This window comes from Oratosquilla oratoria, chromosome 7 (genome assembly GCF_046742065.1).
Source record: "Oratosquilla oratoria isolate Oo_2021 chromosome 7, ASM4674206v1, whole genome shotgun sequence".
Classification (NCBI taxonomy): Eukaryota; Metazoa; Arthropoda; class Malacostraca; order Stomatopoda; family Squillidae; genus Oratosquilla; species Oratosquilla oratoria.
In genome coordinates, this window is record NC_134783.1 from 22,390,838 (window position 1) to 22,418,542 (window position 27,705).

The window sequence follows — 27,705 nt, forward strand, 5'->3', positions numbered from 1 at the left end:
ATAGAATCATGAAAAGAATGGAAATCCTTGATAGGATTGATTTACTAAAATGGGATAATGGAAAAACAAGAGGACACGAAAAGAAACTCGAAAAGGATAACTACAGAAGAGATCTGAAAAAAAATAGCTTCCCACACAGAGTGCTGGATATCTGGAATAATTTAGATAAAGAAACAGTGTGTGCAAACACAATTCAAGATTTTAAGAAAAAACTTGATGCTGAAAGATACAAAAGACGGGTCACCACAAGCATACTCGTAGCTCCATTCCTGTATAATACAACAAGGTAAATACACTATAACTAGCTAAGATCCTATAACTTACTAAGATCAATAAAAGTGGCATTTACCTATTTGGACAAAGAAATTATTAAAAAATATTAGTCACACTGATAAGGCCTAGACTAGATTATGTAGCGACATTGTGGTCACCCAATATCAAAAAGAATATAAAGAAAATTGAAAGAATCCAGAGAGCAACCACAAAAATGGCTTCAGCACTTTCAAACTTGTCATATGAGGAGAGACTGGCTAAATTGGAGTTACCGACTTTGGAGCAAAGAAGAGAGAGAGGTGACCTACTGACCGTCTGTAGAATCATGAAGGGCACAGAAATACTCAATAGAGAGGACTTGTTAAATTGGGACAAGAGAAACACAAGAGGGCATCTCTTAATAAAAAAAAATTAATCGCGCCACTAATTTCAGAATACGGCCAAAAGGGTTACAACCGTCGACCGTGAGCTGTAGGTGTTTTTGTGAAGAATCTTTGTCCAACGACAAAGTTTATCAGTTTTGAAAATTTCCTGGCGTTTTTATGACCACCTTCCGAAATTTTGTTGCCTTTATGATTGACCTAACGAAAAAGAGAAGGAGAGAGAGAGAGAAAGAGAGAGACTTTGACGACTCCTTTTGGAAACTGAAGGCTCCTTTAAGAGATTTTGAAGACTCCTTCGCGAGCGAAGCGAGGTACGCCGTAGGCCAAGCACACCTGGCGAAGCCAGGTCCGGATGCTTGTAGAAAGAAAATAAAAAAACATAGTTATAGAAGAGAGCTGAAGAAGAATAGTTTTCCACACAGAGTGGTGGACATGTTGAACAAGCTGGATGAAAAAATAGTGTGTGCAAAAACCATTCATGAATTTAAGAGTAAACTAGATACTGTGAGATACAAAGGCAGGACACCATGAGCATAGCTCCCCTTTCCGTAAAATACAACTAGGTAAATACCCACTTTCAAGTTTCTGAGCTCTCAACACCTTTAAACTAGAGCTCGAAAGGCTGCCAAATAAGACAAAAGTTCTCAATAGTGCAAGGAAAACAAGAGGTCTGGTTTGTATTGAATGGGAGGGGGAGCACTTGTTATCCAAAATGCAAGAAAATAAAAATTATGATTTTGAGCCGAATGTTGACTCAAACGCAGATCACGTGATGTTTCCCCAACATAGAATTTTTCACATCTTGAACATGGAATCTGATAAACACTGGCTTTATTGTCCAGCATTTTGCTGTTGTTTATTCTCGTCCTTATGATGTCTTTAATTGTCCTACTGGTCTGGTGCACTACCTCCAAATCAGTGGTTTTCAACATATGAGTCAGGTTGGTGACAACATTGCTCGTAGGTAACACGAGACATTTGGCTGTCCTGCCCTGCTGCCTACAGCCTTTCAGAATCTTAATGGCCTGTTTTCTGCATTTTTCTACAAGGAAATCTGGAAATTTTAATATTAAAAAAGTCTCCTAGATATACCAGCACACTTCTTTTAAGTATTCTTCACTGCATATTCTGAGTGCCCTAAGGAAGAAGCCTATTACTACTCCTTTCTTTGTCCTGATACCATGGTGGGACTAAAAATGAATGAAATTATTTTTGTTAGTGGGTTTTCTATGTACTTTAAATTTCAGCTGATTACCATGTTTTGAGATGTGTGTGTCTAAGAAAGGAAGGGAATCATTAATTTCTTCTAGGGGGAACTGAATGGCGGGCTCTACCTTTTTCAGTGCAGTTTGGAAGCAATGAAGGTTGAATCACCTGGGTGTAATGAATAGGATATCATCCATGTAGCACAGCTAGGTCACATGCTCAGGAATGATATCAGCAAAAGGTCCTGCTTCTAAAAATTCCATAAACAAATATTGGCCACACCAGTGGGACAATTAAAGACATCATGAGGATGAGAATAAACATTGGAGAAATGCTGGACAATAAAGTCCCCCATTCCCCCAGTTCTTCTTATTTAGTTTCTCTCATGTTTATAACAACTATGTACTTGAAAAATCTGTAACAAGCAAGACATCATACTGGTGTTTATTTTGATAGCATTAGCAAAGTTACATATACCAAAAGACCCTTTCTTCCTTATAAGGGAGGTGGCCATCCAAGTCTTGTACCATCCACTTTCATTCCACACCCATCCAACACCCTTTTGTTTTCTCTATTATCTTAACTCCTTGTGGATGAATTGTCATCCCTGTCTCCTGCCCATTCCCTGGGTTAGAAACAGTGCAGCAAGACAAAGCACCACAGCAGGGTCCAATATCTGAAGCTGGTTTACCTCTCATTGCTTCAGTAGATGGTGCCTCCCCCCCCCCCATCCACTCATGAAAATACAGAGTAGACAAGAAAAAAATAATTTGGACCACATCAGTTTACAACCACTCTCTACTCACACCGATCTCTTGACCTCTCCCTACCTGCTTTACATTCCCCCTTTACCCAAGGGTCCCTTCACCCATTCCATCCTTCCCATTCTCATTCTTCCCCTCAAATTCACTCTATCCACCTCTGTCCTCCACACTTTTTGCTAGTCTGTTCACCCATTCTTTTCATATTCCCAGACCATCCCAGTATTCTTTGATCAACCCTATCTGCCAGCTACTTTTCCACCTTGCTTCACCTCCTCATTTTTCACTCTGTCCATTCTCATAACCCCTAACAATCATCTTAAACTCCTCCTGTCTTCTGTCTCCCTTAAATTCAAAGTTCCTACCATATACACTGTCATAGGCACAACTTGTTGTAAATATATGTAGTGACCATAGAATGGTGAGTTACATAGATTGAATTTCAGAATGGAGAGAAATAGTCTTGTCTTCAACAGGAAAGTAAGCCTTTCAAAGGTAAAGGATAAGAAAGAAATTCAGGAAATTAAAAACAAATATAAAGTTCTGAAAGATAACAGATATCAGTGAAGTTATGATTTGTAATTTGTTGAGTATTATCAATGAGAGATAATCATTTATTTCTGTATTTCAGGGACAGTGGTCTGGATACCTAGGTCAAGACATTGTTAGTTTTCCAACAATCAAAGGCACAAAACCTATTCTTACTGACTTGTCTTTAATCACTGAGTCAGAAAACTTTTATATCAATAATTCACATTGGCAGGTTAGTGATCACAGATAAACATTGTTTTAGTGTGTTGCCATTTATGTTGTGATTATAGTATTCTGTATGTAAATTACATTTTCTTGTATGTGTACTGATATATGAAATAAGAGGAAAGAGAAAATATTTATTTTAAGAAAGACCTGCCTTTATCATAAGTTTTATAAACATTCTAGTAACAGAGGATGGTTTGGACACATGGAAAGAATGAGTGAAGAAAGATTAGTAAAAGAGGTGTGGAAGGCAGAGGTGGAAGGAGTGAAAATGAGGGGGCAACCTAGGATGAGATGGATGATGGGGTAAAAGGAGCATTGGGAAAGAGAGGAATGTCTGTTGAGGAAGGACAGGAGAAGAAAGAAGATAGGGGTGAATGGAGAATGATTGAGTATGGATGATGCTGTGATGCATGAGGGGGAGTGGGTGGAGGATGGTAGGTGAGGGAGTATGTGTGAAAAATAAACTGATGCAGCCTGAAGGGATTTCTCCCCGTCTTCTCCTTTTCTGCAACACTGCTTCTGACCCAGGGCAGTGGACAAGATACAGGGATGACCCGTCATCCAGGAGGTGCCAAGATAAGGGGAAGGGAAGAGGGTAGAGGGGAGTGGAGTATGTAGGGGATGGAATGGGTGGGAGTGGTTTCTATCCCTTTGTTTTTCAGCTACCTCCCATGTAAGGGGGAAGAAAGCCTTTGGTAAATGTATGTACAGTATGTAATTGTTATTTTGAGCCAGGGAATGAGGGTGGAAAGAGCTGTAGGCTAGGGTAGACCAAGGAGTGCTCCCTAGTAAGGGGGAAAAAGCCTTGGTATATGTATGTATGTATGTAAGAATGAATGAGGAAATTCTAGCAAAAAGAGTGTGGAAAACAGAAATTACTGGAGAGAACATAAGAGAAAGAACAAGAATTATATGGATGGATGGGGCAAAGGGTGCCTTGGATGCATTAGTAATATCTCTTGAGCAAAGACGAGGGTAAATGATAGGGGTGAAGGGAGAGAGTTTGTGAATAGATGAAGGGATGCTCTTCTTGTCTGCCAAGTAAGTTTTTGTAGGTAATAAGGATTGGGGTCACCATGTATTGATATGGTGAGACTAAACCAAATCGTACTACAGTACTACCTCTCATTAACGGACTAAAAGGGGGGTAACGGTGTCCAGCAATGTGAATAATCCGTTGATTTGGAGTGGTTTTTGGGTGACATAGTGATTGCACGCACTAAACAACAGCACCAAAAACACCGAAAACACAGCGAAAACACCGCAAACACGGCTAATCAATGTCCATTAATGAGAGGTCTCACTGTATTGGGCCCTGTTGTCTAAGCACTGTGTATCTCCGCATTACTTTTGACCCAAGCAATGTGGCAGGAGAGAGGAATGACCCATTCATGAAGTACTGAGACTGGAGGGGTAATGATTGGCTTTGGATTTGGATGGGTGTGGAATGGGTATATGTTTCTACCTGACCATCCCTCTTATAAGGGGGAAAAAGCCCCTTTGATATATATGTATTGTGTCTATATTTCATCACATCCCAAATGCTTATCTATGGGCTTAATGATTATTTTTTTCTCTTTCTAAGGGTATTCTAGGTTTAAGCTATGCAGCCTTAGCACAACCACATGGGAAAGTGGTTCCTTGGTTTGACAGGTTGACCAAAGAGAGAGGGATCAACAACTCTTTGACTCTACAGTTGTGTGGAACAGAGGCACAAAGCAGCAATCTGAACCACACAGGCAGTCTCTTTGTTGGTAGGAATAGTTATTTGAAATAGTTATTATTTTTTAAAGCTAATAATTTTTTGCACATCACTTAGTACAGGGAATGAAAAGTAATATTTACAGTGACATTTCATTTTATAGTATACTTTTACAAGTACTGGGGTATTCACTGCATAAATTACATACAGTCATCATCATAGTGACTAGTGACATCCCTACAGACAGGAGTCATGCAGTATTATATTGTGTTTTTCAGGTTAAAACCCACTCTGAGAAGAATGCTATGCCACTTTTTTTTTTATACTATCTCTTACTGCTACCTTACTTGAAGCACTCCTAGAACTTAGCCTTTTATCATTTCCACATAAACAAAGGAAAACTTGGGGTTGGAGTTGTTATTGTTCAGTCAAGCAGTCTGTTGTCTCCTTTTCTTGCAGGAGAACTCCGCCCCCCCACACACACACAAGAAACCATTCATCATCATCATCAACTGGAAGCATATGCCAATAACGTTTGCTATTTATGTGAATGACTTGGATGAAGATGTGGATTGTTACATGAGCTTCTTTGCAGATGATGCTAGATTGCTGAGGAAAGATACTGAAATGGATTGGGAATCACTACAGAGAAACCTAAACAATGTTTGGACATGGAGCCAAAAATGGGAAGTAGACTTCAATATAAAGAAATGTAGCATAGTGGAGTTCAGAAAAAATAAAATCAGAAAAAGTAAAAAAAAGAATATCAAGACAATATAAAATTGGAACAAAGTAAGTAAAGAAAGTGAGATCTAAAAAAGACCTGGGAATAATTATCTCAACTGACATGTCCCCTGATAAACAAATAAACAAAATTGTCTGAGAATCTTACAACTTGCTGATATCAATAAAGGTGCCTTTTACCTATTTAGACGAAGAAATAGTTAAAAAAATACTAGTCACACTAATAAGGCCTAGACTAAAGTATGCTGCGACACTATGGTCACTCAGTACCAAAAAGAATATAAAGAAAATTGAACGAATCCAGAGAGCAACCACAAAAATGGCCCCAACACTTTCAAACCTGTCATATAAAGAAAGACTAGCTAAATTGAAATTACTGACTTTGGAACAAAGAAAAGAAAGAGGTGACCTGCTGACCATTTACAGAGTCAAGAAAGTCATAGAAGTCCTTGATAGAGAGGATTTACCAAATTGGGATAAGAGAAATACAAGGGGACATGACAAGAAACCTAAAAAAAAGAAAAAAAGTTTTCCACACAGAGTGGTGGATATCTGGAACAAACTTAATGAAACGATAGTGTGCAAAAACTATACACGAATTTAAGATTAAGCTAGACACTGCGAGATACAAAGATGGGACACCATGAGCATAGCTCCCCTTCCTGTAAGATACACCTAGGTAAATACATGGTGGCACCAGTACTCATGGTCTCTCCAAGCAAGCTTCCATGCAACCGTCCTTCCCACTCCAAATAACTCTCAATAGATTTGATCCACTTGTCCCAACCATGGATCCTAAGGGCGTCCCCTTCATCTCCTCCATTGAGGGTTGTCTCTTGTGGAGACAATGCTGAATAGGATCAACATCAGGGAAACATGCCACATGATGCCCCTATAGCCAGAGTTGATGTTCACAAATTATGCCATGACTGAGTCTCACAGTATAGTCTCTGGTTTGACACAAAGTTAACTGTTAACACTATTTCTAGCACTAATGTGGAAGGTTGTGATTCATACTTTTGGAGGTAATGTGAGTAGGTGGAGTTGGTGGAGAGGAGATGGAGATGGAATCTTGTGATGGAGTGGTTGTTAGAGATGGAGATGGGATATGCTGGAGGTCTAGGCCTCGAGGTACTACTTTGATATTATCTTTGTGTAGGACTGTCTCTGTTAAATTCTGCAAACTAAGTGCTTTGACTTTATTGTTTGGTACTAGCCCAATTTACTTTCTTTCTAAATTTTGGAAAGTAAACTGAGAAAAAAATTGACGCAGCCCGAAGGGATTTCTCCCCATCTTTCCTTTTCTGCATGAGGGGACGGAGAGGGGGGGTCGCCGAATTTATGAAGCGGCCTTGCTGTGGATGTGCTGTTTCTTGTGACACTGCTTCTGACCCAGGGCAGTGGACAGAATGCAGGGATGACCCGTCATCCAGGAGGTGCCAAGATAGGAGGGTGGAGGGGAGTGGAATATATGGGAAATGAAATGGGTGGGAGTGATTTCTAAGCCTTTTTCTTTTTGGCTACCCCCCCGTGTAAGGGGAAAAAAGCCTTTGGTATATGTATGTATGTATGTATGTACTAGGCCAAAAATGCAAAAGGGTCCTGTGAACTTAGGAGAAAGTTTCAATGTGGGTGTGTGGTTGAGGGTATACACAAGTAAGGGTATTGTGAATTCTCTTGAAGATAGTGTTGAAATTTTGTACTTTTACTTTGACATAATCGTCAAAATTGCAAATGGGGGTAAGTCTGACATAAGGAGATCATATGGGAGCTTTTTGTCTGAGCCAAAGAGAACAAGATATGGTGATTGATACTGACCCTGTTTATGGCACTGTTAATGCAAGCTTGGGTCATTGGTACATATTCATCCCAAAAAGAATGTATGTCAGAGACAAGATGTCAGAGAACATTTAGGATTTTGTGGTTCTGTCTCTCACTGAACCGTTAGAATTAGGGTGATGAGGAGTAGTGTTGCATTTCATGATTTTAAAGTGTTTACAAATGTTTGTGAGAATATTGTTGTTGAACTCTGTTCTTTTGTCTGAAATGAATGTTTTGGGTGTAGTGTAGGTGCATGTGAGTTTGTCAACAATCATTTGTGCAATGTGTTGTGTTGTCTCGTCTGGTAAGGGTGAAAGAATGCAGAATCGGGAAAAATGGTCTACACAAAGAGGTAATGGTTTCTGCTGGGGGTTGAGTGGTAACTCAAGAAGGTCAATAGCTACTGTGTTGAAAGGTTTCCAAGGGGCAAGATAAGTTAAGATGGATATTGGTTGCAACTCTCATGGTCAAAACCCCCCAGAAATCATCTGTATCAGTTGTCTAGTGACTTCTGGCATTTGAGCAGAGCTCATGCCACCTGTTGCTACCTTTTTCTCAGCTCAGTGTGCCTCAGGCAGTCATGCAAGGAGTAATTCTTGTACTTACTTTTTTTCATGGGGCTATTTATTTTTATATTCAGCTGATCTTCCCACTCATTACTTTACCCAAGCACTTGATATGGGTGCAAAAAATACAAGCAAGGAGGAAAGGGCTAGAATAATCACCCTAAGAGAGGAAAATATACTTATTAATTAAATTTGCTGGCAAAATGGCCACCACAAAGCAACTGTCCTACACATGTTGGCAGCCACCAATGAGCTCTCACCGGGCATCATATCACCCCTAAAGCCTGTCCTGGTCCTTCTAAGAAGACAAGTAAGAGTAAGGGCAACATGACAATATATTGATTTGTGAATACACAGGATTTATATTTTAGTACATTTTCTATCCATGCCGCCGTATTTTGTTACTTTTGTTTACAAGTCACGTCTTCCATGAATGTGACTGTACACACTCAGTCCTTGCCATTTGCAAGGGATCGGTAACAAAAACATCAGAAATGTTGCCTCCACCCACAGAATCCTCAAAACAATACCATTTTATTACCAGTTTGGTGTGCACTGGACAAAAAACATAAATAACATAACACAACATATGCTGTTTTAATAAATATAAAACATAAACACAATAGATCCACGAGGAGCTAAGGTAAGAGGAAAATAAGGCTGGTGGATGGGAGTGGAATGGGTGAGAGTGGGTGTGTGGCTTGACTTGGCTACTTCCGTACCTGTTCCCTTAGTTTATTTATGTTCCTGACCAGAAGCTGTTGCCAGTTTCCTGGAGGCCATGGGTCTTCTGCAAGAGAGGCTTGGGGTGATGAGTTTGTTGAATGATTAATCATCCCAACCAAGAAGTCCCTCCCACACCAAGCAAAAACCATATTGGCTTTATTCAGGATGCCGCATAGCATTGAAATGGTACATACATACATACATATACCAAGGCTTTTTCCCCCTTACAAGGGAGGTAGCCAAAAAGGAAAAGGCATAAAATCACTCCCACCCATTCCATCCCTAAATACACTCCACACCCCTCCACCCTCCCTCTCATCTTAGCACCTCCTGGATGACGGGTCATCCCTGCACCTTGTCCACTGCCCTGGGACATTGAAATGGTATCAACATGAAATAGCACTGGCCACAGAATCAGATTGCCCCAGATCCATTCATCATACAGAGAGTACAGAACACCTCATCCTACACTGCTCTACTCTCACATTGCCCAGGCAATACAATAATTCCCCTGTAATTTACTTGTGAGTTAATCCAGTGACCATTGTCAGTTACCTGGGAGCTGTGGGTCCTCTTCAAGCAAGATCTTGGGCAACAGATTGATTGATTGACTTGTTTCACATAGTGTGTACATAAATTTGGTGCCAGACCTGTTTTACTGAGGAAATTAGAATAATATTCTGATTTTTTATTCGTAAATTTTTTTGAGATTTATGAAAGTTGTTGAGATGTATTAAGATGTTTGCAAAAAAAGCTAATATAGAGCTATTTAGGTTTTTTAATGTATTTAAGTAAACATGAATTAATTTTACTTTGCAGGAGAGTTTGCTGGAGACTGTAACCTGGATCCAAAATTTACCTCACCCATTCACCATGCCTGGTTTTATGAAGTGCTCATTGTTAAAATGTTTGTTGGGCAAAATCAAGTGGAGATTCCATGTAATGAGTTTAATACCAAAAAAACTATCTTGGATTCAGGAACATCAGATTTAAGGCTTCCAGAAAAAGTAAGTTTATTCTTGTATAATTTCCTTGAGATTAATATTGGAGTGGAACTGTTTCTGTGCCATCAATTCATAGTGGTAGAAGGATGGGAGTAGTTGCCAGTCATTGGCTTTCTTTGTGTGAAAAGGTGGAGGAAATATGGTTGAAGTTGATAGAGATTTTGGGCCCAGTCCAGTGAGTGACAGCACCTCAGGGCTACACCTCCAGATGGTAATAACAAGGGTGATAATCTTCAGTGGATCCGTGATTTTCCATGGATTTTTTGCTCTGAGGACTGTTTTTGAGATCGACATAAATTCAAGGAGAAAATTTTCAGGGGAGGGTATAGAGTCTTATCATCCGTCCGTGGCTGGAGTGGGACTACATGTAGATGGTTCCGCATTTGGATCTTTTCCATTTTACGGCATGCAGAATTTTTTCACCAAATTTTTGCCAGTATTAGAGATTTTAGTGCTGAATATAAATATAACATTTATTTTGTGGAGAAATGAAAGGAAGTTGAAAAAAGAATTGAAATTTAATTCGCACTAGTATGCAAAGTGCAATTACTTATGCACTAGGTGACTCCTTAGTGAAGTTGGGCATTACACAGCAGTAAGTGAAGAGACCATGGAGAGGATGGATATTGAATATAACTTACAGTGGTTGTTTTCAAATACCTAACCTAACCAAATCAAACCTAACCTAACCAAATCTAACCTACTGTATTATCCCAGTGGATGATATGTTAGAATTTTCCACCATTTTTCCCATGCATGTGGATAGGATTCCTTGCATTGGATGATGTGACCATTATGAAGCAGTTGCCAATTATAATGTGTAATTGGCAAATGTGGAATGAATGGCTGAAATGTCTAGGTTAAGTCATCGGTGGGTAAAGTCATTGGTGGCTGGAAAAATTGGATTGCACATTCATTCATCTTCTATACATACCTATTTTTTCCATTACTCCATCATTTTTCTAGACTCAACTTGTTCTATTTATTTGCTTTTTCGTTAAGCTCCATTCAATCAGTCATGTTATTACTGTAATGCAGTCACCCTTCTGTAGAACAATGGTATCTTCCATCAATGATTAAGATAAAGTGGACATGCAATGGTATTCACAGGGGATAGGATTTATTGTGATCATGGTGTTTCAAAATTAGTTCATATCTACTTCAGAATGGCTTCAAAAATGCTTGGAAAATGCTAAAATCAAGGAGCTTCGAAGGGCTTCGACCCCTAGACCCACATAATTTTTTTTTTTTTTTTTTTTTTTTTTTTTTTTTTTTTTTAGGGTGAATGATGCATAGTCCTATCCCCATCCCCGTTTTTGTTGCCTTTTATGACTTAAGTGGAAAGACCTGATGCCAGTGTTCTTTTTTCCCACCACAGGACAGTAATAAGAGTTGGGGGACAGCATAATGGAGGGACAGTCGCAGTATAATAAAGTATCATTTCTCTATGAATAAAGATTTCCTCTACCACAAACAAAATGATGTGTGGCTCTGGTCCATAGGGGGCCCCTTGGTGCAATATTCTAATCAGAATATCATAATTTTAAGACTTATTTGAAAGGTGCTTTGTTACAGATGAATGTTTTCTGTTGGATATTTTGTACAGGTGTTAGGTGCAGTTCTTGACCTAATGAGGAGCCAGACACAGGATTTGGATCTACCTCAGACACCACAGTCTTGGATTGGTGGCGATATCATATGCTGGTACAAGGACAGTGAAGTATGTTCAGTTTATAACAGTTACTTGTTGGTAAAATCAGGGAGGAATTAACAGTTTGGAAGAAAATATTATTTGTTCACACATGGCATTTACTGAATGTATGATGGTGTTCAGCTTTTGATGCTGGATGATTCACATTTCAGTGGATCTTTGAATTATGACAGAGTTCCATTCCTACACAATCTCATAAATCAATTTTCAATGCAGGTCAGAACCAGCCTAAGTAAGCACAATCTACATTGATTGCTTTCCTTTTCTTTGATGCACTGCCATCAGAATAGTCTGCCATATGCTTGGGAACCATAATGAAGGGCAAAAAGTTCCTAAAAGATCACACAATCCATCCTAGAATATTATTTGCTCTCTCAGAGTCTGAAATACACTGCTTAGATGATTTGAGATTGTTACTGATAATTATGCCGAGATCCTTTTCACTATCCACTTTTGTTAACGAATTTCCAAATATCTTGTAATTATACTTACTGTTATTTTTGCCTATGTGAATTACCTTGCATTTACTTGTGGTAAATGTCATTAGCCACTTTTCAGAACATTTCTGTAATTTATCTAAATCTTCTTGAATATCTAATTGGTTTAAGTGATCATTTCCCATTCCACACAGTTTTTTATCATCAGCAAATTTGGAAACAATAAATTTTAATCCGTGGTCTATATCATTTATATATACTATGAATAGAAGTAGCCCAAGAATGGAACCCTGAGGAACTCCACTTATAACATTTTTCCATCTAGAAGTTTTTCCATTTAAAACAACTCTCTGTTTTCGATCATTCAACCAATTACTAGTCCATCTTAATAGGCTACCACTTATTCCATGTAAAGTTAATTTAGTAAGTAGTCTTTCATGGGGGGACAGTATCAAAAGCTTTTGCAAAGTCTAGATATATTAAATCTATATTTTTTCTTTTGTCATAATTCGAGATTACTGTGTTGTAAAATTCGAGTAAGTTAGTCACGCAAGAACGTTTCCATCTGAATCCATGCTGGCTATCATTTATTAAACAGTTACTTTCTAAATAATGTTCGATAGCATCTGATGATAGTTTCCATCATTTTTCCTATGATTGAAGTCAAGCTTATAGGCCTGTAGTCACTATCTTAATATGCATATGGTAAGGGGGCAAATTGCAGTTGGAAGCTTAGAGAACTTGACTGGAGATTTGATGGACTTCAATTTAGTTCTCCTGCCCAGATATCTGTATTTTACCTCCTTAGGACCCATATGCATAGCACTGTGGAATAAGAAAATTGAAAGACACAGAGGAAGCTCTCACCCTTATTTTAATGTGGTCAGTCTATGTTGGGAGTTATTGACCTGTTTTCCATTATTTCTTTTCAGGCATGGCATGTGTTTCCAAATATCACTCTTCACTTTGCCCATAACAATTCAACAGGCTTCTCCATCACACTGACTCCACACTCCTACCTCCGCCCTGTGATGAAAGCAAACCCTTCCAATGACTCATTTGAGTGTTGGCAAATGGGTCTAGACAAATCAGAGGAAGAGACAGTCCTAGGTATGTAAACATTACTACTGTTATAGATATGATGATGACATTGAATTATCTTTTAAAGTACCTTGTACTGGGTTATTGACTGTATAGTTCTATGCATTCAGTATTTTTAGGACAAGTGGCATCTCTATGGATCAGAATCATGTAGTATTCTTTTATATTTGAAGATCACCACCATTCATAAAGGAATGCTGAGCTACTATTTAACTTTTACTAGTATTCCTTCCTTCTGAGGAAGTGAAAGTTAGCTTCCCAAGGTATCATGTGCCTGTAATGAATCCTGTTTTGAGATTCTGCAACTCTTTTCACCTCATCTCCCTACTAAAAAGAGGATAACAGGATTTTGAGGTGAGATTTGGAGACAAGACATATGGAAGAGGAAGATCAACTACTGCCTCACCACATCCTGGAACCCATTCCCAACTGGGAGTTGCCAAGAATGGGGCAGTCATTGAAACTGACAATATTCAGTTACAGTTAAACTTCTCTCCTATTCTTCTTCTTATTTTCCTGTTGACGTTTCCCATTTTCATATGGGGTCACCGTTCCTCGCTAGTCGTTTCCACTTGTTTTGGTCCATCACCTGCTCCTCCTCCAGGTGTTTCTCCTTAAGGTCCTCTCTCAGTCTGTCCTTCCAATGCACCTTGGGTCTCCCTCGCCTGCATCTCCCCTGTACCTCCATCTCCATCACTCTCCTTCCCACGTAGTCTTCATCTCTTAAACTTCTCTCCTATTATTTAACAATAACTTCATTCTCCTACTTAACACTCAAAAGACCTCCTATGATAATGTGTGATTGTGGCAGCAGAAGGTGAACTCTAAAAGTTTTTAGTCACAACCTACAAGGTTGGTAGTACAGGCCAACTGGTTGCTCTGTAGTGGGACAAGAGGCAATACAGTTTGGCAGGAGCTTGCATGACTGAGTAACCCTCTTTAGGAGCCACCTTGCTCATGCACTAGCATGACTGCATTCAAGTCACCATTTAGCACTAAGATAGTACCAGTATAGAATAGACCTGACTACATAAACAAACTGTCCCAGACACAACCATCACATGGAGGACACAGAACACCTTATCTTCCACTGCCCCACCTGTGCCATACCCAGACACCAACACATCTTCGTTTAGTGACAGGGACTGGTTTGGTGGCTGTTGCAAGATTGAACTGGGGGCAATGAATTGATTGATTGTAGTGAAAAACCAATTTAATATTTTACAAAAGACTATGTCTCTTGTTCTTAATGATATGTAAGTAGGGTAACAGGTTGTCTTTTATCATCACTCCCAGATCTCTCTCCTCTTTTGACTTTGTAATGAATTCAGTTCCCAAGTTGTTCACTGTTTTTTTTTTTTGTTTTTTCGCCTTTTACAACTCAAGTGAGGACACATGGTGGCAGTATTTTTCTCCCCTACCACAGAGTTTGGCAAAAAAGGAAATGAATACTCAAAGAAGTGGCACAGGACAGTATGAAGAGTTGGGGGACAGCATAATGGAGGGACAGTTGCATTATAATAAAGTAGCATCATTTCTGCATGAATAGAGATTTCCTCTGTCACTGACAAAATGATGTGTGGCTCTGGTCCATAGGGGCACCCCATATAGACCCTAAAGTATCAGCTGCATGCTACTGAGCAGCTTTTAACCCCACAATAACATTCACCCAATATCCAGATGGAGTATTGGGAAATACAAGGGGAAAATGGAATACAAAAACAAAAGATCAGCTACTACTTATAGACAATGTGAATATGCTAAATATAGTGTACCGTCGTAATTTAGCATTGTTTTTTATATAAAACCTCAATTATCTTCTGAAATATCGATGCTATGCAATTTTCAATGGTATTTCTAAATTCAGGAGAAAAAGCAACCTTAGAAACACTAAAGACGTTTAGAAACAAAACTAATGTTACCCAGTATTATGCATTGACAACAACAAATGCATGCAAACTTTAGACCCTGGCTATATTATAAAATATTTCAGTTCTTTGACTATTTAAAAAAAAAAATCCTCCTTTGAATGTAGACTTTTGAATAATAAAGATATTTTGTAGGAGCTGTTGTACTGGAAGGGCTTTGTGTTCAGCTGGACCGGAAGAGAGGTTTAGTTGGATTCTCGCCATCAACTTGTGGTCCAACTGTGGATATTCAGGGTCTCTTCAATGTTTCGGGTAAGATGGATAGAAAAATGACAAATTTTGTATTGTTTTGAGCTAATTTGATTAAAGGGGTGGCTTTGGCTCTGGCTACAGCAAGTGCCCTCTGGCTCTTGCACATTTATTTTATTATTTATTTATTTTATTATTATTTTTTTTTTATGATACCTTTTTCACCCACAGAGTAGTAAGTAAGTCTTTCAACATTAGTTTGCTCTCAAAATGTGATTGCAGATAGTTCAGGTGTTAGTCAGCTGTGGGGTGGGTTTTGTGTGAGGTATTGATTACTGTACCTTAAATCTCTCTCAGTCCAGAGCCTACTTTTCAAGTATTAATCAGAACAAATATTTGTAGGATTACTATCCAATTGAATTATGAACTTGTGTATCACAAACTTGTATGAGTGAATTTTCTTCCTTTCATATTAGATATAAAGAAGTGCGCCTATGTTCCGTCCTCTGTGAATCCTTTGATGCTGACTGCCTACATCATGGCTAGTATTTCACTGGTGCTCTTGCTGCCCATCATGTTTGTTGTGGTTCGAAGAATGTGGGAGACCTTTCTAAAGCCTCGAGTCCAACCAGAGACACCCTTCATTAGCCTGGATGAAAATAACACCTAACAGAGAACCTTACATACTAGAATAACAGTAGTTAAGGATCTGATACCTTTTTATATTTCTATTATAGGACATAGTGATTTCATGTAATCATATATGTGCACTACTTTTTTACACTGTCCACAATGCTGTGTAGCATTTGGCGTATTAACCCCTTCGTTACCGACCCGTCAACCTTACGTAAACAAATGTTTCAAACCGTCCCACGAATGGCTGGAGCCTTATGTTTGTAAACACAGACACTTGCCACCACGTGGGTAGAAATAACCCAGAAACCGAGGCCTTGAGAGCCCTCAATACACACAGCTTATAACCGTGACACATGCGTGTCATGGGGAGCATGCTCGGTTCCTGGCGGGTGCACTCAGCCGTGACACACAGATGTCACAAAACACACATCCGGTACTCAAGGGGTTAAGAAAAAGTAATGAGTACTGGAGGAAGGTTCTTGTGTATGGTTGCATATAGAGAAATGTTGGTTGAATGTATACTTAGCTGTAATCCTGCATGAGAATAGTTTTATTTGACTGCAGCTTACAAAATATGAAAATGTCAAAGAGAATTGCATATTTATTCAATATTGGGTTATGTAATTGAGAAATATGCAATAAAATGCAAGGTTGTGTGAATATATGTATATTATGAATAATTATACAAAAGGATTATGATTGCAGAGGTTTGTTGTATTTTCTACTTGACTTGTTTGATTACATCCTGTGTGGGGATGTAACTGTATAAGTTTTATACAGTCAGTAATCTATAGACTTTAGTGACTGGCCCCAGATGATTGGTCCAACATCAATTGGATTAATGACAACTGGTCCAATACTAATTGGTATAATAGACCAATTAGTCTAAAGACATCTAGTCTAAACCTGACTTGTCCAATAGACCAGTTGGTCTAAAGATAACCAGTCTAATGTTGATTGGTCAAACCCAACAAATATAAAGGAATGGCAAAAAAAAATAAAACTAAAGAAAACATTTTATTTTCTTACAATGAAGTACATATATAGTGATATGGCTTTATCTATCTATATATTGAAAATACCTTAGAAAAATTAAAAGATTAAACAAAAATGTAAAACATTTTCTACTTTGGACTCAAAATTTTAAATTGTGAGCCAGTGCTTGTAGATAATCTAAAATATCATTATTGTCTTTCTCATTAAACATGGTTAAGATCCTCTCTTCATGTTCAACGTCATTTTTCTTTTGTTTATTGCTAGGCTCTCCCTGAACGTGGCATTCAAGCTGTTCTTCCACATTCTTTTGCTCCTTTTGCAGTTCATCAAGTTTGAAAATTCTGACATGTGCAGAACCTAGTGATATCAATGCCATACTTCTACTTTATTTTGAGTCCTTGGTATACTAACTTCTATCCTGTCATGTACTGACCGTAATGAATGTGGAAAAAGAGGGGGAGATTACATTTATTGACCACATAATATTCTCCAAATTTTTCCCCAAACATAATTTTTGTTTAAATAATAGATAACAGGAATGCCTTCATCTGGAATTGTGTGCTTCAGATTTAGCTATGCAGCTTCCATTTCACTGGCTGGTATGAGGGCTGGTGCTACCATATGTTGAATCTTTAACCCATTCCATACGATGATACCTACTTAGGCATTATGAGGCATGAGTGGATATATAAGAATGCCAGCCTTGGTGTTATGATTATATTTAATTTGTAGTCATAGCTTTTTTTTTTTTTTACAAGAGTAGTAGAGCTTGTGTTAGGATTAGAGATGGAGAGAGTGAGTGGTTTGAGGTGAGACTTCGTCAGGGATGTGTTATGTCATCCTGGCTGTTCAGTTTATACATGGATGGGGGTGGTGCAAGAGGTAAACACAAGGGTAGTGGGTCAGGGATTGGAGATGGTTAAAGAAAATGGAGAAAAGTGGGAGATATGCCAGTTGTTGTTTGCTGATGACACTATGCTTGTAGCAGGATCAGAGGAGGGATTGAGGAAGTTAGTGACAGAGTTTGAGAAGGTGTGCAAAAGAAGGAAGTTGAAGATAAAATGTGGGTAAATGTATGAGATGTACAAGGGGAGAAAGTGGCAGCAGACTGGAAGTGAGTATTAAGGGAGAGAGAATGGAGTAAGAGGATTGTTATAGATACTTGGGTACGAATGTGGCAGAAAGGGGAGGAGTGGAGATTGAGAGAAGCGAGTAAATGCCTTGGGGGATTAAAAAGTGCAATGAGAAATAGGCATTTGGGAATGGATGCTAAGAGGAGATTGTATGAAGGAGTGATTGTGGACTGTATGGGGCAGAAACATGGAACATAAGAGAGGAGTTTGAATGTGTTTGAGATGAGGTGCCCGAGAAGTATGATAGGGGTTACTATGCTAGATAGAGTGAGAAATGAGGAGGTGAGGAGGAGAACAGGGTTGGAAAGGGAGTTGGGAGATAGGGTTGATGAAAGAGTAATGGGATGGTTTGGACACAGGGAAAGGAGTGAAGAAAGACTTATAAAAGAGGTGTGGAAGGAGTGAATATGAGGGATCAACTTAGGATGAGATGGATGGATGGGGTAAAAGGGGCATTGGGAAAGAGGGGAATATTTGTTGAGGAAGGACAGGAGAGGATAGGATAGGGGTGAATGTAGAATGGTTGTGTATGGATGATGCTGTGATGCATGAGGGTGAGTGGGTGGGGAATGGGGGGTGAGGGAGTATATATGAGAAATAAATTGACGCAGCCCAAAGGGATTTCTCCCCATCTTCTCCTTTTCTGCATGAGGGGATGGAGAGAAGGGGTTGCCGATTTAATGAAGCGGCCTTGCTGTGGATGTGCTGGGTCTTGTGACACTGCTTCTGACCCAAAGCAGTGAACAAGATACAGGGATGGCCCATCATCCAGGAAATGCCAAGATAGTAAGGAGGGTGGAGGGGAGTGGACTATGTTGGGGATGGAATGGGTGGGGGTGGTTTTTGTGCCTTTGTTTTTTGGTTACCTCCCTTGCAAGGTGAAAAAAGCTTTTGGTATATGTATGTATGTAGTTGTAGCTGAGTGACCCCCCATATTCTGTAAACTGGCTTGATCATATTTTCTCTAGTTATTAATATTCAGAGTGAAAGAGAATGAGTGATACAGCTGTAACTTTATATTTTATAATGTGATTATTGTGATGCATCATCGAATCATCATACACAAAGAAGCTGATGCTGCCCACGAGAATTTGACTTGTATTGAAGAGTATAAAGGAAAGTTTTCATCAGTGCCATATAAGGTTTTCAAACCTGAAGAAATTATTTTTCTATAGATGTTGTGTCCCAGATGAAATAAACAACATATGTTAGCTATTCCAGGCATTTCTGATTTAATTGCATTTATAACACCAATTTTGAAGTTATTGATTATCATCTCAAGAGAAAGGTAAATTTCATTTTCCGCAGAATAATTAAGATCATGGAAACATTGGATGTATTTTTTTTTTTTTTTTTTTCTAATGACATTAGCACATACACCAAATGCAACACATGACTTCTCTTATGTAGTTTTTTTTTTTTTCTAATGACATTAGCACATACACCAAATGCAACACGTGACTTCTCTGATGTAGTCCAATGGGAGTGTGCATTGTGTACAGTTGCATGAAGACTACAGAGACAGCCTTGAATGCCCCATCCAAAAAAATACATATATAATCAAGACATCAATGCTGGCATCCTCATGTACCCACTCGTGTCTCATGATGCCTACATAGGTGTCATCATACTGAAGTGGTCAATCGGTGACCGCCCTTCACTGTCTCCTCATGCAGAAAAAAAAGAAGACAGGGAGAAATTTCTTCGGGCTGTATCAAAATATAATTTTCTCGTACTCCCACCCATTCCCTTCCATGCATCACTGCACCATCCATACACAACCATTCTCCACTCATCGCTATCTTCTGTCTTCTCTCAACACCCCTTTCACTCCATCCATCTCATCATTGGTCGCCCCTTCATGTCCACTCCATCTACCTCTGCCTTCCACACTTCTTTTTCTAATCTTTCCTCACTCATTCTTTCCATGTGTCCAAACTGTCCCAATACTCTTTCATCAACCCTATCTCCCAACTCCCTTTCCACCCCTGCTCTCCTCCTCACCTTGTTTCTCACTCTGTCCAGCCTAGTAACCCCTACCATACTTCTCAGGCATTTCATCTCAAACACATTTAAACTCTTTCTTCCTTATGTTCCATGTTTCTGCCCCATACAGGGCTGTCAGCACAATCATCCCTTCATACAATTTCCTTTTAGCATCCATCCCCAAATGTGTATTTTTCACTACACTTTTTAATCACCAAGGCATTTACTTGCTTCTCTCAATCTACATTCAACCTCCACTTCCACTCCTCCCTTTCCTGACACATTTGCCCCAAGTATCTAAAGCTATCTACTTCCTCCAGTCTCTCTCCCTTAATACTCACTTTCAATTTGTTGCCATCCTCTCCTCTTGTACATCTCATCACCTTACTTTTATCCACATTTATCTTCAACTTCCTTCTATTGCACATCTTCCCAAAACTCTGTCACTATCTTCTTTAATCCATCAAATCCAGGTGTCTTACCTGCTTTCATCATTTCAATTACTGCTTTCACCTCATCTTTCCTTATTTCTCCTCCATTTTCCTCATTCATCACTTTCATTTTCTTAGCACTTCCTACTGCAACTACCTTTCCCTCCCCCATCCTCCTTCACATTTAGCTACTCCCTAATATAACTCCGCCCATCTTCCTCTTACTGCTGTCTCTTCCATTATCATCTCTCCATTTGTACCTTTTACCTTTTCTTCTCTGCCTGTCATGCCTGCCCTTCCTCTCTTAATTTCCTTCCAAAACATCTTTTCATTACTTTCAAAATATAAAATGTAAACGATGCACTATAATGAACATCTGTTAGGAGGACCCAGTAATAAGTCAATGTGGCGATAGAACTATGGTATTATTATGCAAATAGACTTATGATGTTGTAAAAGTAACCTTTGAAGAATGCCACTTTGTCAAAATGTAAATGAAGACATAATGGACTGTTGTTTGGAGGACCCAGTAATGTAATAATTTGGCAATAGAACTATTGTATTGTAAAAATAATTATACTTAAAGGCAAATCAGTAATTGGACCAGTTTGTATTGGACCAATCTTCCTATTAGACTAATTGTATCTATTGAAAGAGGTGCTATTAGACCAATATGAATTGGACCAATTGTTATTAGACCAGCGGTCATTAGACTAATCATACCTAAACCTTAGTGACATCTCTATGGACCAGATTCAAGCTTTATCCTTTTATGATTGGAGACTCAGCTCCATTTAAAGAACAATGGTGAGTTACTTATAAATCCTACTGTCCCTTCTTAAAACTCCCTCTGAGGTTGGGGGACAAGAATACTGTGACTGTGTTCCTATATGCAAGGTGACTAAATGGGGCTGAGCAAAGGAACTAAGGATCTCTTCTCTATATCTTCTCCCACAAAGAGTCAAGGCAAGATGTATATTATGACCTGCCCCCCAAACCCCCAACCCCCTATATTGGGAGAATTAAGACCTTTGTTTATGCATGCAAGGCATGTGAGTCTGACATTGGATTCCAGTCATGAAAACATTGTCTACAATGCTCTTAGATTTCTTCCAATAAGAAAGAAGCTTCACAAATAAGATGTCTAGCACAGCAAATCATTTAAATTTATTTTGGGGATGATTTATATTTGCCTGAGCCTTTGTGAACATATTTAATATTGATTAGAAGTTGATATAACTTGTTATTTTTGTAATGCCTAGAATATCTATATGTTATGTTTTATGTTCCATTATTTATGCCTATCATAGCAATGCAGTGGGACCAGTACTGAGTACCTGAAAAGTGGTTCTACAAAATAAATGGTAGAAATAATTGTCTTTCTGCCACCCATCTTCAAAACTTATTTACACTCACCCATACCTGAAGTAGGGCCTCCAATTCTCTGTTAAAAAAAAGAGCATATTCTGTTTCAGCGAATACCTAATTCCATTTCAGATAATCTGTTACATTAATGTCCTCAAAACCTTAAAAGAAAACTAAACTGGGAATTTTAGCCATCTTATAACAAGTAATTGAAATTATAATGAATTAGAATTTGCGTATTATTGTTTTGATTAATTAATAACAACTAGCAGGGCTCAAAATATGTGGTTATTAGCTTATATATGTACATTTGTTTTAACTGGCATAAAAACCATAATCTGATTCAATAACAAAATATGAATCTGTTTTTGCATGCATCTTTCTTCTGTATTTTACGAAGTATCTAATTTTCAGGTGATCTTTTATTGTGTCCACCCTTACATAATCTAAACTTTAATTGCAAAATCTACAAAATAAAATATCCCCATCTTTATCTTTAGGGAATTGTCTTGCTCTTTCTTTTGCAGTAACTGTAAGTGCAAAGAGAGAACTTTTGACTCTCTTTGGGGCTGTCATGTTCAGATCTGGCCTCTCTTTCCCACCCTAACTATAGGGCCATCTAATGGATAAAACATGAACTACACAAACACTTGCAGCTGAAAAGTTTTACATGCTAGAAATTAAATAATTACCTTCACATAAAAAAATTAGCTGTTTTATGAGTAAATTTAATTTTTGATACTCATTTGCACTAATTATAGTGAAATAAAATATGTAGGGGACTTTTTGTGCTGCCACCTAGAGTTTAGCAAAGTAAATATTCTTGGTGACACATCAAACCCTGGAAACATGAGAAATGGAGGCATTTTAATCTCTGCTAAAATCATAAGAAATTGACCAATTTGGACAGGAAAAAAATTGGGCGAAAGCTGAGAATGTGTAGAATCTGTTTCTGGGACTCGGTTCTGTTTTAGAGCCTTTATTCTATGAATTCCATCCGTTTTCCATGATCACGGATTTTTGGACCCACTACTGAAAGAGCTGACATTCAGTCTGGACCAAGCCCAAAGTCTACCAACTTAAATTGCATTTCTCCACCTTTTTGTATTAGGAGAGCTGGCAACCAGCAGCTGCTCTCCTACTACTACAAGTAGAAACTCATGACAAAAATTGCCCCAAAAAGATAACAGTCCAAAGTTTCTTTACAGATACAATGGGAGCACCCAAGTACTGCCACCATACACTGTGGGGTGAAAGGTTTCTTGTCAGTGAAACTTGAGATAATAATGATAATTATTGAAAATCCATGTGAACAAGTTGCATAAACACGGCAAAGGAAACATGAACTGGGAGTGAAGCGTTTATTCCTGACATTTCGTCTATTGACTTCTCAAAGTCAATAGATGAAATGTCAGGAATAAACTCTTCACTTCCAGTCCATGTTTCCTTTGCCGTGTTTATGCAATGATAATTATTATTATATTTGGGGACAACTGTGGTGGGAAAGAGAGGAGTGGAGGTGGAGGCAGAATATAGAATGAGAGAAGCAAGTAAATGCTGTGAGGTGTTAAAAAATGTAATGAGAAATAGACATAAAAGAATGGATGCTTAGAGGAGATTGTATTTACCTAGTTGTATTATACAGGAAGGGGAGCTATGCTTGTAGTGACTCATCTTTGTATCTCGCAACATCTAGTTTGTTCTTAAATTCTTGTATGGTATTTGCACACACTATTGTTTTGTCCAATTTTTTTTTTTTTTCAGATCTCTTCTATAACTATCCTTTTTGACTTTCTTTTCATGTTCCCTTGTTTTTCTTTTATCCCACTTTACTAAGTCTTCTCTGTCAAGGATTTCCATTCCTTTCATGATTCTATAAATGGCCAATAGATCTCCTCTTTATCATCTTTGTTCCAGGGTTAGTAGTTCCAGTTTAGCCAATCTTTGTTTGTATGTCAATTTTGAAAGTGTTGGGGCTCTCGTTGTCCTTTGGATTCTTTCTAATTTCCTTATATTCTTCTTTGTACTAGGTGTCCATAGTGTCGCAGTGTACTCCAACCTTGGTCTTATCAGTGTAACTGATATTTTTTTACTATTACTTCATCCAAGTAATTAAAAGCCACCTTTATCGATCTTAGTAAATTGTAGGTTTCTCTGACTATTTTGTTTATATGGTTGTCTGGGGACATGTCCTTGGTGATAATTACTCCTAGGTCCTTTTCAAAACATTCTTTACTTTCTTTGTACCAATTTTATATTGTCCAGGTATTCTTTTTTTTACTTTTTCAAAACTCCATTATGCTACATTTCTTAATGTTGTTGAAGTTCACTTCCCACTTGTGGCTCCTTTCCCAGACTTTGTCCAGGTCTCTCTGTAGCAATTCACAGTTGTTTTCTGTACTTTCTTTAGTAGTTTGTGTCACCTGGAAGGAAGTTCATATAACATTCTACACCTTCATCCATGTCATTTATATATATATAGCACTGTTTGGGGCAGAAACATGGATCATAAGAGAGGAAGACTTTTAAATGCATTCGAGATGAAGTGCCTGAGAAGTATGATAGGGGTTACTAGGGTGTATAGAGTGAGAGGTGGGGAGGAGAGCGGGGGTGGAAAGGGAATTGGGAGAAAGAGTTGATGGAAGACTATTGGAATAGTTTGGACACATGGAAAGAATGAGTGAAGAAAGATTAATAGAGGTGTGGAAAGCAGAGGTGGATGGAGTGAACATGAGGGGACGACCAAGGATGAGATGGATGGATGGAGTAAAAGGGGCATGGGGAAAGAGGAGAATGTCTTATGAAGAAGGGAGAAGACACAAGATAGGGGTGAGTGGAGAGTGATTGTGTATGGATGATGCTGTGATGCATGGAAGGGAGTGGGTAGGGGATGGGGGTGGTTAGGGAGTATGTGTTAATGATATATTGATGCAGCATTAAGGGATTTCTCCCCATCTCTTTTTCTGTATGAGGGGATGGAGGGGGGGATTTACTGATTAAATGAAGTAGCCTTGCTGTGGATGTACTGTGTGTAGCTGCATTTCTTCTGATCCAGGGTAGTGGGCAAGATGCGGGGATGACCCGTCATTCAGGAGGAGCTGAGAAAGGAGGGAGGGAGGCATGGTGAATGGGAATTTAGTATGTGGTGATATAATGGGTGGGAGTGGATTTATGCCTTTGACTTTGGCTATCTCTCTTGTAAGGGGGAAAAAGCCCTTGGTGTATATGTATATGTGTGTATTTACCCAGTTGTATTTTACAAGATGAGAGCTAAGCTCATAGTGACCCGTTTATTGTATGTATGTATTATTTATTTATCATCATCATCATCATCATTCCTATAATGAGATATTGATTGCATGGTAACATGTAGGGACTATTTTAGGATGCCCCCAAGGACCAGAGCCACTCACCATTTGTTTATGTTAACTTTTAAAGATCTCTACTTGTAAAAGAAGATAGTACTTCTGTACTACAGCTGTCCCTCCTTTATGCTGTTTCCCTTGAACCAGACCTTTAGCACTTCCATGAATCTAATTCTTCTGGATCCAGCTGTGGGCAAACCAGCTTTGACTCTGGGGTGCTTCTGTAGAGGTACTGTGTCTTGCAATGCCTCTGATCCAAGCTATAGACAGGGGTGGGGTCAGGGATGGCCCTTCATCCACAAGGAGCAAAGATAAAAAGAAAAACTGGTGTTGAATTGGTGAGATGGGTGAAGGGTTGGTGCATGTCTTTTGACAGACCACATCACTTATGAGAAGAAAGAGGCCTTTTGGCAAGGTAGATCCCTTATGAGAGGGAAGAGTCCTTTTGGTATATGTATGTATGAATTATTATTATTATTATCATCATTATCATTACCATTATTGTTATTATTATTACTACTACTACTACTACTATTATTATTATTACTACTATTATCATCATTATTATTATAATTCTTACCACCACTATTTTACTGGACTATTGACTATATGATAACAAGCAGTCTATACTTTATAGACTGTTTTTGGCACACCCTTATAGCCCAAAGCCATATATCATTCATCTTTATTAGAGTTAAGATCTATGTTCATAAAGGAAGGTTGTTACATTTGTACTACTGCTGTCCCTCCTTTACATTATTTTCTTGAACCTGTTCTTTATCATTTCTGTGACATAACATTTTCATGATCCCAGTGGTGGGAGGGGGGGAGAAAAATGCTACCACTGTGATCCCATGCATATTATAGCAGGTGACTAAATGGGATAGATTGAGGGGACTAGGGATCTCTCATTGTTTAGTTTTCCTACAAAAAATCAAGGCATAAGGCCTGGGAGAAGGACCCCCAACCATTAAATATGTGTGGATGTGGTATAGATGAGAGTAAAAGGAAGAGATTGGTAGTATGTTTGTGAGAGGAAAGACAGACATGTTAGCATTAAGTGAAACTAAACTGAAAGAGAAGGGTGAGTCAGAGTTTGGGAGTGTTATGGGTAGGATGTCAAAAGTGATGAGTGGTTGAAAGAGGAAGGAGCAACACTGCTACTAAGTGATTGGAAAGTGCATGGTGGAGTGGTGTCTTTGATGATAATATGGACAAAGATGAAATTAGGATGGGAGATATGGGCTTTTGTAAATATGACACTTGTAGTGAGAAAAGAGAGGGAGGATTTATGGCTTTATTTAAATGAGTGTATAGAGAGCTTTGGGAGGAATGTAAATGTAGTGGTGTTGGTGGATCTCAGTGCCAGAGTAATAGGGAGGTATGGGGATGTCAGGTAAGAATGAGGTGGAGAAATGTTGGTTAGAAAGAGAAATAATGATAGTGAACACAGTGCTTGAGACAGATGAGCATAAGTATGTGTAGAAAAGAGTGTGGGATAGGTGGGTGCTTAAGAAGCTGTTAATGAAAGAGTTTGGGATGTTGTATTCAGGGGAAAGAGAAGGAGCTTGTCAAATGATTATCTGTGTAATGCCATAATTTTAATTTTTAACCTAATAGTCATGAAAAACTCAAGGGATGGTGGTTTTTCTCCCACTGCTGATTATCAAATGTACTCATAAATTCTATTTTTCTTTATAAATTTCTTTTCGAATTCACTGATTGAGACCAACTATGAGAACTGTAAATTCTGATTCCAACACAAATTAGTCCAGTGTAATACTGGGTGAATGAAACTTAAAATTATATTTACTCTGAATTTTATTTATACCCTTATTCTTTTACTTTTATTGAAATAACCAAGTATAAGTAATAACTAGAGCCCGGATTTCTAGCATTTATTCTATTATTGCTATTACGACTATAAATGCAAAAAAAAATTTGCATTTATTGCAAAAAATGCTACTTTACTATATGTCACAACTTTGGGTTGTGACACACGTCCTACTATTTCTTCTCATTTTCTTACATCTACTCTCAAACCACAGTTACCAAATACTTTCGCTCAAGGGCATACCCGACGCAGGCTCCACATTTTTTCATCTTTCAGCCCTTTTCAGCTATCAATTCCCTCTACTCTTTGGAATTACCGGAACTCTTAAGGCCTCTAGCAACTACTTCTTGATATTTTTCCTTCTCCTTATCCTCATTAACTGTTGTGCCAATTTGGCAGTCAATTACAGTGCCTTAATGAATTTGAGAGAGACTTCTAATTGCTCAGGAAAACCCTCCCCCCTCCCTTTAGTTCCAGGTGTCTACATATGCCTGCGAGCAAAGACACGAATGTTTAAAATTAAGTGTGGGATTCCACAACCTCTCAAGTTTACTGTTCCTTCTTGCAGTTGTAAGTTGCTACTTTATGAATAGAATTGGTATTGCATCGAAGAGTTACCATTCGAATTGGTTCTAACGGTTCAGACCC

At 38.5% G+C, this 27,705-nt stretch overlaps 1 protein-coding gene across 1 annotated transcript in view; it reads left to right on the forward strand.

Moving 5' to 3' along the window:
• Positions 1 to 27,029, forward strand: part of LOC143026997 (beta-secretase 1-like) — a 54,098-nt gene extending 27,069 nt beyond the window's left edge. The window contains exons 4-10 of the mRNA XM_076187815.1: positions 3,255 to 3,386; positions 4,968 to 5,136; positions 9,761 to 9,948; positions 11,552 to 11,665; positions 13,026 to 13,203; positions 15,258 to 15,374; positions 15,788 to 27,029. Of these exons, the coding sequence (XP_076043930.1) occupies positions 3,255 to 3,386; positions 4,968 to 5,136; positions 9,761 to 9,948; positions 11,552 to 11,665; positions 13,026 to 13,203; positions 15,258 to 15,374; positions 15,788 to 15,981 (1,092 nt within the window). The 3' untranslated portion in view covers positions 15,982 to 27,029. The remainder of the gene's footprint in view (positions 1 to 3,254; positions 3,387 to 4,967; positions 5,137 to 9,760; positions 9,949 to 11,551; positions 11,666 to 13,025; positions 13,204 to 15,257; positions 15,375 to 15,787) is intronic.
• The last annotated feature ends 676 nt before the right edge of the window (positions 27,030 to 27,705 follow it).